Source organism: Nyctereutes procyonoides, unplaced genomic scaffold (assembly GCF_905146905.1).
Source record: "Nyctereutes procyonoides isolate TBG_1078 unplaced genomic scaffold, NYPRO_anot_genome, whole genome shotgun sequence".
In the NCBI taxonomy this organism is placed as follows: Eukaryota; Metazoa; Chordata; class Mammalia; order Carnivora; family Canidae; genus Nyctereutes; species Nyctereutes procyonoides.
In genome coordinates, this window is record NW_026575155.1 from 588,160 (window position 1) to 601,947 (window position 13,788).

General features: G+C 37.5%; 1 protein-coding gene across 2 annotated transcripts in view; it reads right to left on the reverse strand.

Moving 5' to 3' along the window:
- APP (amyloid beta precursor protein) overlaps positions 1–13,788 on the reverse strand; it is a 264,416-nt gene that overhangs the window by 141,019 nt on the left and 109,609 nt on the right. For both annotated transcript variants that reach the window (XM_055313495.1, XM_055313494.1), the window contains exons 4-5: positions 13,464–13,576; positions 11,404–11,597 (exon numbers count right to left, since the gene is read on the reverse strand). In XM_055313495.1, the coding sequence (XP_055169470.1) occupies positions 11,404–11,597; positions 13,464–13,576 (307 nt within the window). The remainder of the gene's footprint in view (positions 1–11,403; positions 11,598–13,463; positions 13,577–13,788) is intronic.

The following is a 13,788-nucleotide window of genomic DNA, read 5'->3' on the forward strand; positions in this document are numbered from 1 at the left end:
GAGAAACATACAGATTATTAATTTTATTTCATTAATGTAGAATTAATGGAGTAAGAACCTGCTAAAGGGTTCTGGTGAAGTTTATATTTGAAATACCTATATTATTTGCCTGGCATAGACAAAAAATATCAAAATCTCCAACTATAGATAAATCAGCACATACCTATTCTGAACTTTGGAAAAGCCCTACTCTCTAACTCATTAAATCATTCAACAAATACCTATAGACACTAAAGGGCTGTGAACATTAAAAGGGTGAACATTCGCAAGGTATTCAGAATGATGGTTTGCACACAGCAAGACTACATAACATCTACTATGGTTATTTCTAATCATACACAGATGAAGGTATAAGAAGTCACTAAAACCTAGTCCATACCCTCATGAACTCAGTTTAGAAGACCCTGAAAGCCTGCCAGTATGAGGCAGGGGCCATGTTATTAATAACAACAATAAAAATCCAGTGCTGGGGAATATGCAACGATAAAATAAATTCATTCGCTGTTGATACCTTACTGTAAATAGTATTAAACGTTATTGAGATACCTTTTAAGTACTGTCAAAACATTCTTATCTTTTAATCCAATAATCCAAATTTTGGAAATACACCTTCAAGCCATTATTATATAATATGGGAAGAAATCTAGGCCCATTAAGGAATTCAAAAGTGTGGCCTTTGTAACATAAAAAAAAAAAAAAAAAAAGTCTGATTGGGCGCCTGAGTGGCTCAGTCAGTTAAGTTTCTGACTCTTGATTTCAGTTCAGGTCATGATCTCAGGGTCGTGAGACTGAGTCTTAAGGACAGCTCCACGCTCAGTGGGGGAGTCTGCTTAGGATTCTCTCTTCCTCTCCCTTTGCTCTGCCTCGCTCATGTTCTTTCCTTCAAATTAAAAAAAAAAAAGTCTGACAATGGTCACATGGATGCGCAAACTTTGAAGGAATAGATATAAAGATTATAAATATTTTCTGAATATTAAAATATTTACAAATAAAAATTTGATATTTTAGCCACAACTAAATAAAAACATATCTATATGAACAAAACCAAACAGGAACACAAAATTTACAATGAGGGCAAATTACAGGTGATTTTCCATAACTCAAAACCTTTAGAAAAAGTATGATACATGTAATGGAAAAATATTTTCAGTGAAGATAGTCTCCCATGCTTCTAAATATATTGAAAATTTCCAAACATGATCATTTTGCCCTAGAAAATATGCTGATTATTTACTGTAGTCAAAATGGAGAGTAGTAATCCTAAGAAAGGGAAAAATATTTGACATAGTGATTAGAATTAATGAAGTAACTGGGTACAAATAAGAAGCCTCAATCATCTATCATGTTTGAGTGCATTTTGATGATGGTCTTTTAAGCTATGGATGCAGACATTTGGAAGGTTTGTTTTCATCTCAAACATTTCCATCTGTACAAAAGCTGCACTCAAGAGGCATTCTCCTGGGGTGTTTGCTTTTCTGTCCACAAGAGATCAGGGGTTTTAAAGTATGATTTTCCAAGCTTTCCAGTACTGAAGAAACCTCTAAACCAGTTACTCAACCTTGTTGTCTATTGACATTTCTCTGAGTGGGGCTGTGTGTTGTGGGAGGCTTGCAGTATCCCTGATCCCTAATCACCAAATGCCAGGGGCACCTCGCCCCACCCCCAGTTGTAGCAACTAAAAATGTCTGTGGATAATTCCAAAGGTCCCTTGGGCAGCAAAATCACCCCCAGTTGAGAACCACTGTTCTAAAATGATGTTTATTCATTTTTAAAATCACACAATGCTTGCCAACAGCTAATGGACTGAGCAGATCTCACGACTGTAACTTGTACTTCCCGAAATTTTTGCCTACTGTTCTTTCTTTCTTTTTTTTTTTTTAGTAACAAGCTCCAATTTGACACCAAAGAACAAAAAAATGCTTGCTTGCTTGGTTCAAATAGGAAAGCTAGTCTAAGAATGGACTTTTATTCAAAAGCTCAAGTAGAGATGGATCTTACCTTCATTTAGAATCCCAATTTCATTTCATTTTATTCTATTTTATTTCATATTTTTGAAGCAATGAGAAGATAGTCAAGAAGTAACTACACTAATGGTGCTAAGCAGTTGTTGCAAATATTCTGAGGTCCCAGCATTTTTTTTCCTTAGTATTTCAAGCTTAAAAATATTTAGAGACTTCTGATGCAATTTCAGTTAATTATTGCATGTCTGGAATGTTATTTCTTCTTAAGTTTTTGCTTTAAAGCCCCATTAATTTAACCGTGAGTTTAGCAACTATTTCTGTATATGTATTTTGACATGAATGCCTATACTTGGTGAGCCCCTAGTTTGCAAAAACTAGGCCAAGTGTTTAATGTGTAAAGTCACATAGGTCTCCTAACAAATGTAAACCCCTGGTTAAGTACAATAGGCTATTAACACTCAGGTTACCAGCAGGGTCCACTAGACATAATCTTACCTTCTGAATTTCATTTTGAGCAATGGTTACTTGCAAGGGTCAATATTTCTGACTTTTTTCCCCCATTTTTAGAGAGATTTTATTTTTAAAAATAAATTAAAAATTTAATAATTTTCTTATTAATTTACTTCGAATAAAGCACTTCATTCGAATAAAGCACTCTTTATCTTGTGATTATATTTATCAGTCCACTGCAACCTTTTATACACCTAAAAATTTTTGCAGCATTTTCCTATTTTTAATATACCAACAATTATTTCACCACTATGCATGAACTATTTCCAACCATGCTGATTAGACCAAATAATATGAAAATGAAAGGATGAGGGATTGCCCACAAGAATGAGGTGACAGAGAAATCACAAGTTTATTCCTGTGTTACCCAAATATTACATCACCTTTCCAGAAGGTATAAAGAAGTCAGGAGACTTCCATCGAACACAACCAAAATTCACAAATGTTCATTTTCCACATAAGCAAATCGGAGTAAAGTGACAGGAGGTACTTCACAAATATTAAATATATCAGACTATGAATGACATTGATCATAGAAGCAAGATCTCAGACTATGAGTCTTCAGATGACAATATCCAAGATGGATTTTCTCAGGCCCAACAACTGAAAGCGAGCACTGTCAGAGTTCTAAGAACAAAAAGGAAAGCGTTCTCATCTATGTAGTCATTAACAGAAAGATGGCACCATTCACTGTATTTGCTAAGGAGACGTGTGACAGTATTTTCTCCTCTTTTGTATGCTTGCACAGAAGATTCTATCATGTTTATGCCAAAAAAACTTTTGGGTACAGTTTGGAAGTAGACAAATATCAAAGATGGGAGTGCCAACAAAGGTGATCAGAAGTAAAGAACTAATGTAGAAATGAAAAGGAAATAAAAAGGATTGATGATTCTAATAGGTGTTCATAAATCCAAACTTAGAAATATTTTGTAATTATGGACAGAAAGTAGCTCTTCACTCTTCAACAAAATTATGAATTCTCCAAATCTTAAAAGTATTGATTTTTTTTTACAGTTCTCAAGTGAAAATGCAAGAAAAAACCCAAGAAGTACAATAGGCTGTAACCTAATAGAGGTGTTATTTTAAATCTGTAGTCAGTATTTATAAGATGAATATATTTCGGTTAATACACAGCAGGTGATGGATTAGCAGCTAGTTGCATTCAAAGAATACTGCCCACTTCAGAAATCTCTACATTCAAAATCAGGAAAATATGGAATAAAAATCTGGGTTTATTATATTTAAATTTTAATTCAAATTCAGATTTACTATATTAACTCTTATTAAAATTTCTAAATGAAGTTATTTTTCACTCTCCCTTTTGTCTTATTTTTGTAAAATAATTTAAAATATAGGAAATTATAGTAATATAAAGGGTTCTCAGTACCCAGATAAGTCAGTGCTGCTGGGCTGGCTGTTTGCATTTTTTTGAGAGAGAGCAGAGGGATGGCGGAGGGAGAGAGAATCTTAAGCAGGCTCCATGCTCAGCAGGACAGAGCCTGATAGGAGGCTCGATTTCATGACCCTAACTAAGATCATGACCTGAGCCAAAAACAAGAGTTAGATGTGTAACCAACTGTGACACTCAGGAGCCCCTGGGCTGGCTTTTTTTAAAAATGGATTTTATTTTTAAGGAATCTCTACACCCAGCATGGGGCTTGAACCCAGAACCCTGAGATCAAGAGTTGCCTGGGCTGGCTCTTATGATAAAGTGCAGGGCAAGGCTGTCAGAAGCAATTCAGCTGACTGGGCTCACTGGGCATCATAAGTATGGTGTTCCCAGGTGTGCACATGTGCCCACACACATACACACACACACAGCTGTGCCAAAGAAAACTCTCCTGAGCTACAAAATACAGCTCAAAGATGGGCATGGTGAGATGCAATCAAAAGTAGTCAGTCAACCAGATATGTTTTAAGTGGCTTTTTTTCCTAATTAAAATATATATATATAATCTCATTATCTAAGAAGATATATTACATTACCTCTCATTACAGTCTCACCAATTTTGCAACCCTGAAAGCAAGAAACTATGTCATTTGAGATTCTTTTTTGGGGGGTAAGAATGTAAGAGCTTACTTCCGAGAGGAAATGTGCTATTATAAAAGAAAGAGAGGGTCTTCCCTTATGTTACTTGCTGTACAAATTAAACAAGCCCTGTGGATGATATGGTTTTTCGGTCAGATTCTACAGTTCCAGATGGGAGCAAACTGGCTCTCCAGATCTGCACTGCCAAGCCAGGCTGCGTGCATACATTAGTCTCCTAATGAATTTTCCCATAGAAAAATCCTTACCCATGATGACTGGAATAGGTGCACTATTACCATAAACAAGTTACATTGCTGAACCCTTAAATAGGTATTTTGAGGTGGTCTGAGAACTTAATCACTGTAACCCTGGAGAAATAAATACTGAGCTATTTACAAAAGACTCTGGGAACAATAACGGACTTGTCTGCATTCAATCATTTGAAACACTTACTTCTTTTCCAATACAGTCACAAAACAGCTCATTCCACAAAGAATGCTTTCCTAAATGCTGCATTACCAATTGGAACACACTCGCCTTCTACCAAAACAAATCTCATTAACTACCAACAAACAGAGTATATTAAACTGTGGATCAAATTTTGTTTCTGGGGAAGATGATAGTGATACTTCATTTTTTCCTCTTCAAGAATTGTCATAGAGTGTCCCCCAAGGATGTTTTAAGTAAGATGTGTTAAATTTCTGTTCTGATTCTGCATTTCCAATGTCATAGGAGGCCTACCTCCTGGAACTAGGAAGTGCCAGCTGGCAGGAGCCCAGTATGTATGCAGGTCAGTGATATAACACCTCTTACTTGGCCTACTTGCTTTGCCAGATGAGAGGGTATCTCCATACCTGGAGAGTAACCAAAAAACAGACTGAAAAATAAAGTGATATAAGGGATTTGATATCTTAATTATATTAAGCTCAAAACAATTCTTTTAAATTTTAAAAACACGGGACAGTTAAAAAGTAATAAAAAATTAAGAATTCAACCTTAAAATACATCACTAGCTTATCTATATAAACCACTGTCTTAATGGAAAACAGAGGGTAATTAGAAATTTGAAGTATCTGGAGCTGCAATGTCCTGTTCAGTAACCACTAACCAGGTGTAAGCACCTGGAATGCAGCAAATCAGAATGAGACGGAGTGTAAGCATACAATACATGCTAGATTAAAGACTTTGTGTGAAAGAAACAAAAAAATATAACCTCATTAGTAACCTTTTCATTCTGTTTACGTGATGAAGTGATAGTATTTTGAATATACTGGATTAAAGAAAATGTTATTAAAATTGATTCCCCAGCTTCTGCTTGCTATTTTAAAAGTGACTCTTAGGAAGTATAAACCGGGGTATCTGGCTGGCTCAGTCAGTGGAGCATGTGACTCTTGATCTCAGGGTTGTGAGTTCGAAGGCCCACAATGAGTCACAGAGATTATAAATAAATAAACTTAAAAAAAAAAGTATAAACGTGCACTATGTAGCTCACGTTATATTTCTACAGGACACATCTACACTAAAACACAAGGCGATTCTATAACATCTATTCTTGGACTATGAAGTCCTTTCCAAAAGCTCTGAAAATTTTTTTAAATAAATAATTGAATTTGGCTGATATTTCTTGAAGACTAGTGTGCCAGATATTTTTGGTGTCTAAATTATAGTTTAGACTCTGTCAGATAAAAAAGAGAAATGGCTACAATTAATTAGGAGAAAAGCCAGTATCAGTAAAATAATACAAAGCAAGAATGGGAGAATGAAGCAGGGTATTTCAAGGGATAATCAGAGAAGACTTGTAAAGGAGGTGTCTTTTTAAGTGAATGTTAAAAAATATATAGGATTTTGGGCACCTGGGTGGCTCAATGGTTGAATGTCTTGCCTTTGACTCAGGTTGTGATCCCAGGGTCCTGGGATTGAATCCTGTATCAGGATCCCTGCAGGGAGCCTGCTTCTCCCTCTGCCTGTCTCTCTCTGTGCCTCCCATGAATAAATAAATAAATACACACACACACACACACACACACACACACGATCTTACAGGTCATGCTAAGAGGTGTAGCACTTCAGAATTGACAAATATTTTTATGGCATATTAACACTATCTGATGAAAGAGGAAATGCTTTTTCAGTAGGGCAGAAAGGTGGGAACAACAGCCCAAAGAAAAGACCATGTGTTTGGGGGTGTCCATAGATAAGGTGAGGCCCATGCATAATGCTGAAATGCAGGCTGGGGCCAAGTAATGAGTTCTGGATGGCCTGTAAGGGAATTTGAACTGGGCTATAGGAACCATCAAATATTTCCTATCAAGGATCAACAGGATCAGAAATGCAAAATAGGAATGTTACCAAGGCGTGGAGAATTATCTGGGAAGAGAATAAAGAGATTCATGGGTCAGGTAGTATGAACACCAACTAATGAGAAGTTAAGGTATGATGAGCCCTGTAAGAAAAAAGTACAAGGGTAACAGGTGCCAGAGAGACACTGATGTGGTTAAGGAGTAATCAGAGGTGTTAGTTTAGTAGCAGGTAAAGGATCATCCAAACTCAGGCAGTGGCCAGCCATTCAGGAAAGAGCTGTAGGTAGAGGTGAAGGACCCAATGTCCAGCAGCCGAGCATTAACAGAACGGATCTGTGAATAGTGTATAAGCATTGGAAGAGATGCTCCACATCACACCATCAGGGAAATGCAAATTAAAACAATGAGATACCACTACGCACCTACCAGAATGGCCCAAATCCAGAACACTGATGACTCCAAATGCTGCTGAGAAAGTGGAGCAACAGCAAGTGTCACTCACTGCTGGTAGGCATGCAAAATAGGATGACTGTAGAAGAGAGTGTGCCAGTTTGCCCATAAAACTAAACATACTCAGGGGCACCTGGATGGCTCAGTCAATTGAGCATCTGACTCTCGGCTTTGGCTCAGGTCGTGATCTCCGGGTCCTGAGATTGAGCCACGCATCAGACTCTGCGCTGGGCATGGAGACTGCTTAAGATGCTCTCTCCCTTTCCCTTTGCCCCTCCCCCCTCATGTGCTTGCTCTCTCTCAAGAGACAAAACAAAACAAAAAAATCCTTAAAAGCAACAACCACAACATAACAAAACAAACAAAAAAAAACCCCAATATACTCTTACCGTATGATCCAGCAACTGGGCTCCTTGGTATTTAACCAAAGGAGCAAAAAAAATAGGTTCACTCAAAAGCCTGCACATGGATGTCTACAACAGCTTTATTCAGTGCCCAAACTTGGAAGCCATCAAGCTGTCCTTCAGTAGGTGAACTGATAAACAAACCGTATACATCCAGACAAGGGAATATTATTGAGTGCTAAACAGAAACAAGCTATAAAGCTGTGAAAAGACATGAAGGAACCTTAAATGCACATTACTAAGTGAAAGAACCTCATCTGAAAAAGCCTACATACTGTCTGATTCCAACTATGTGATATTCTGGAAAAGGTAAAACTACGAAGACAATAAAAAGATCAGTGGTTGCCAGGGTTGAGAGGCTGAGAGGGATGTATATGTGGAGTACAAAGGATTTTTAGTGAAAATACTCTGTATGGTACCATAATGATAGCTACATGTCATTACACATTTGTCCTAACCCACAGAATCAACACACCAAGAGCGAGCCGAGCCCTATGTGTAAAGTAGGGATTTGGGATGTACCACTCTGGTGGGAGCTGTGGATGTTGGGAGAGGGTACAGATAGATGAGAGGGGAAGGGCAATGGGAGCTCTCTGTGCCTCCTGCTCAGTTTCACTGTAAACCTAAGAATACTTAAAAAAAAAAAAATCTTGATTAAATTTTAAAAATCCAAGAAAGGGAGTGGAGGTAATCAAGTAGTATTCAGATAGAACATAATTATAAGAGGGAAAATGAAAAACAAAGAAATGGAAGAAAGTACAGAGAGATGTTGAGAGAGAGAACATTTATTAGTTTACTTGATGAAGATGTAGGAGAGCCTACCAACTCCCAGGTACCATGATGTAGGAATTCATGATAAAGGGCTGTGAAGGGGTCCTCTGTGGAGCATGAAGAGTGATGCTGTGAACCAACGGGAATGAAGGTGGCTTGGATCAGCAGCTATGTGGAAGGTGGTAAGTCATCAAATAGTGATAATTAGGCACATCTCCTAACACTAAGATCCGAGCTGATATTACAGCATGAATGAGAAATGGAATTAACTAGTAATTAATTACATGACATGGTATATCAACCTTACAAAACTGAGAAGCAGTTAAAGGGAGAAATTTCTTTTTTCCATAATATGAAAGACTGCCAAAAATATGGTGAGAAAATGTGAAGGGTTATCAACAAGTCTAGGATATTCAAATGAATATGTAAAAGTGATTATCCATTGGATCCATCCAAGTTAAAAAGGACCTTTCCTCTCAACCAAAAAAGAAAAGAAAAGGAAAAAGAAGGGAAGAAATGAAAAGAAAAAAGAAAAAGAGGACGGTGGGGGCGCCTGGGGGCTCAGTGAGTTGAGTGTCTGACTATTGGTTTCAGCTCAGGTCATGACCTCAGGGTCCAGGGATCCAGCCCCATACTGGGCTCCACACGGAGAGGGGAGTCTGCTTGAGGATTCTCTCCATCCCCTTCTGCCCCTCCTCCCACCTGTGCGCATGACTGTGTATGTGCATGCTCTCTCAAATAAAGAAATAAATCTTTTTTTAAAAAGTAGGTTTTATAAGACATTAAGAAATGTATTAGCTGAGAAAGAAAAGGGGGCCTGGCAAAAGCCTGTCACTCTCAGGATACAACAAAAATATCTATTCTTAATTATAAAAGTTCCTTCTACACGAATGGTCACAAATGGTGGATTACCAACCTTGATACAGGGTTATAGGTGCACAGCTAATTCTAATTTTAACAGCGGTCATGGAACTCTCTTGGTTTACTCGCCATTATTTGGGTTGTTTCTTAAACACAGAGTCAATTCAGTGATGGGAAATGAGCAAGTATCAGACTATGACAAAAGAAAAACTTCAAATTCCCTTTCTAATAGTGGGTGCACTGGCATAAGGTATTAAGAACCCTGATGACAAGAATTTTTCAAGGATTCATTCTGAAGCTTTCAAATCTAGAAATAACTAAGGAAAAGATATGCAAAAACTATCATAAAAGCAGTAAGAACTAGGCAATTCCAACTTTTAGGCAAAGCAGCAATTAAACCAATGGACATTTCTACACCTGGCTCATGGAACAGGTAGGGGACCAGCCATAGCCCAGAACTCAATCAAACAATCCCGGGGAAAAAAAGCTCAGATGCTTTCCCGGTTGCAAAACCTGTTCTCCCTGATGTTTCCTGACCTTGGAGAAGTTTATTCATTGAACTATCAACTTGTATGGAAAGAAATATTGTGAAGCATACAGCTGATTGTCGCCTTATTTCTTTCTCTTCTTCTATTTTTTTTTTTTTAAGATTTTATTTATTTATTCATGAGAGACACAGAGAGAGAGGCAGAGACATAGAGAGAATAGCAGGCTCCCTGCAGGGAGCCTGTTGTGCGACTCAATCCCAGGACCCCGGGATGATGACCTGAGCCAAAGGCAGATACTCAACCACTGAGCCACCCAGGCCATCCTTTTTTTCTCTTGTTCTTTGTAATTTACTTGCTTGTTTAGCTTTATGTCCCGCTACCCTGAACACATTTTTTTCTAAATCTAGCAAAAAGGGAAGACAAAGGAGCTTAACTCACAAAAAAAGTTATGGTAAAATTGGATAACAGCCACCAAAAAGAAGCCTGAGTGGCTTAGTCAGTCAAACATTTGACTCTTGGTTTTGGCTCAGGTCATGATCTTAGGGTTGGGAGGTTGAGGTCTGAGGTGGGCTCCGCACTCAGTGAGGAATCTGCTGGCGATTCCCTCTCCTTCTCTGTCCTTTCCCCTCATCTCTTTTTCTCTGAAATAAATCTTAAAAAAAAAAAAAATTGAGTTCCTTAGTGTATAGACACATATATTTGTAAAATGCAGTTGTATCTCTGTAAAATTATTTTTAAAAATTCTACATAATACATTATAAATATATTCCTACCTGATTCTGTAAGTCAGAGACCTTGATATTAATAACCATTAGTCTTAATTCATACTTAATGTTCTTTTGGAACATCTGTGACACCAGGGAATATCTGAGGGAATCCTGAAGGAAAGTGGGATCATTGCCACTGGGGAACAACAGGAACATGAAACTGAAGATGGAACCAGATGGTCTTTCTAATCCCCAAATTCTAGTTTTATAATTTTATGAACTGAATATAGATGTTTGCTTTTAATAAAAAATAAGAATCCAGAAGTTATGGGATTAAGATCCCAAAGAAAAAGAGATGAAAATATAATTCTTAACCATCGTGAAACTAGGGACAGTGAAAGAATTTTAAGCAAACACTTCTGAATGCCTCTGACTTCATTCACTAAGGAAGAGACGATTAAAGACCAAAAAACCCACAAAGACAAACAAAAAAAGCCCAAAGCAACCCTTCTTAACAAAACTTCAGATTTCGCTAATGACTGATGAGATAATCCTAAAATCTTGTCTAAAAAACATTTCTAAGTTGTAGACCAAAAGAGAAGGCCAGTCAACTCACTTAGATTTCAATTCTCCATAGAAATACATCTTATACAATCAGTGGAATTTTGATGCCAACTTTGGAGATACAAATAAAATGGTTAAAATTAACTCAGTGATGGCTATTTAGTTAGATTAAAAATTAAACTATTGGCCATAACCATAACAGGAGTTCATGTTAGGATTTTTTTTTCTCATAACAGCAAACATTGACAAGGGTGGGCAGATATGCCTTGAAATGAGAAATGCAAAGATATGTGTATAGAAGAAACAAAAGTGTGTGCTAGATGTTCTAGTGACTATGAGAGAACAAAGGCCACCTTACCTCCCATCTGCATAGTCTGTATCTGCTCCACCCCACCAGACATCTGAGTCATCCTCCTCTGCGTCTGCTGAGTCAATATTGTCACTTTCTTCGGCCAGCGGGCAACATACAAATTCCACCCCTCGGAACTTGTCAATTCCACAGGGCAGCAACATGCCATAGTTGTGCAAGTTGGTACTCTTCTCACTACAGGTCTACAGAAGGTAAGGGGAAAAAAAAAATAGTGAGGGTGGCAGAGTAGATTTGCTTCATTGTAAGAAAATCCCAAATATAATATTCAACACAGAGACCCAGTATATCAAGAACCAGTCTAACAATGGAAAGGGCCATTTGCTGTTTTGAGTAGATTTACAAATTCCTTTAGCACAGACTACTTCAGTACTCTTATTTTGTGACTTATTTAATAAGGATATGTTGTTATACTATAGAAATTAATAAAAACAACTGGAATGGAAACTTTGGGAAATAAGATATAGAATGCATTGTGCATGGAGAGAATCAATGCTCTGTGGTGTCATTAGTCTATCAGGAAGACATATAGCTCCATGAACATCCCCAGCATACTTCCATGTCCACTTGAGATGGAAGTTTGTCTCACATGGACATATCTTATTCTAGACATTCAGACTCTCTTGGCTCACTTCCAGGATAACAAAGAAGAAAAGAAATTATCCTCTGCCATGAATCAAAACTTACAGTCTAAATTAGAGATTTCTCCTTCAACACTCTTTTGCTTTCCTGGGATTTTTGCTACATTTGTGCAAATCAAAATTAGCATAAAGCTTTGAAAGCATTCACTGGTGACAGGGGAAAGATTAATAATTCAACACATACAGATAAACAATGAAAATATTACAGAGTATATTTTGACTTCAAAGAATTAAAGTCATTTTTGTTTCTTAGTAACAAAATATGTTTTGTTTTCTAGCTCAAGAACAAATGAAAATGAAGTTATCAGATGGGTAACTGAGCTTCAAATTGTCTGGTCTGTTTTCTTAAGATCTAGAAAGCTCTTAAACCTCCAAAACACATTTTTCTATAAAAAAATTTTTGTTTTGCAGTAAATCGGAGCATATTATTTTATAAAAGGCAAAATTAATGCTAATTCTTAAGTGGTGTTTCCTGCCTAACAACTTCAAAGCTATCTGAGCTAGATCAGGATTTCTAACCATCAGTACTATTGATATTTTTGATCAGATAATGGAGGAGAGATGGAAGAGAGGCCATCTGTTCAGTGAAGAATGTTTAGTAGAATCTCTGCCTTCTAGCCCCCGAATGCTAGAAGCACCACCCCTGTCCATTAGGACAACCAAAACTGTCTCCAGACATTGCCACATGTATCTGGGGAGGGGTGAGGGAACAAAACTGACCTCACTTGAGAACCTCCTGACAGAGGAGCCTAATTCTAGGAGACTGATCTTCCACAAAAGCTACCAGTATTTATTAGAAAAATTTCATAATATATGAAAGGGACAAAGCAGTTTTGAAGATGATAATAAAATGTAACCACTTATGCTAATTGTTTCACATTATTAATCCACTTTGCCAAAAGCAAGGAGTTAACAATGGTTAGGAATGGTGCCACGGATTCAACCACCAAGGAAAAGTGGAAGTGGCAGCGTGGCATGGTCAACGAGAAACTGGATGGCATAATTTAGAAACTGGTGGCATTGGACAAGTTACTTCCTGTTCTAGCACTACATTCCCCAATAGATGACAGGAGAAAAGGCCATGTTAGAAAAACTCTGTATATGACAAAAGAAAACAAGAGGCAAATGAAAAATAATTTGGGGAAAAAAGGTACCTTGTAAGGTTTATGGAAAGTGTTAAGATTATAGTTTCCAATTTATAAAACACAGCATAGACACATAATAAATCTAACTAAGCCAACCTGGTTTTGACTCCTGAAAATTGCTCATGGATAGTTTTTTCTTTTCTAAATAATAAATATAACTTCTTTATCAATGTGGCTACTACTTGAAAATCTCTTCTAAAATGTCATTACATATGTTCCTAGGGAATCTTCCCCTTAGGAGATGAAAGAATGTCTGGGTCGGTACCTCTTTGGCGACGGTGTGCCAGTGAAGGTGGGTTTCACAAACATCCATCCTCTCCTGGTGTAAGAATTTGCACTTGTCAGGAACAAGGAGGGCATCACTGACAAACTCGCCAACTGCAAGAAAGGGAAAACGCTTCATGTCATTCCGTCCACATCATGGGGGGCTTGTTACTGGGTTGGTATCAAGGAAAGATGGGCTAACGTACTTCAGAAGTTATACAGCTTTTTCAATGATGAAGCAATCAATACAAGAAAGACTGGTGCCATTAGAATGTTCAATCCGGTGTCCTAAGCCCAGTTCCTTGCCACATTCAACCTTGATGGTT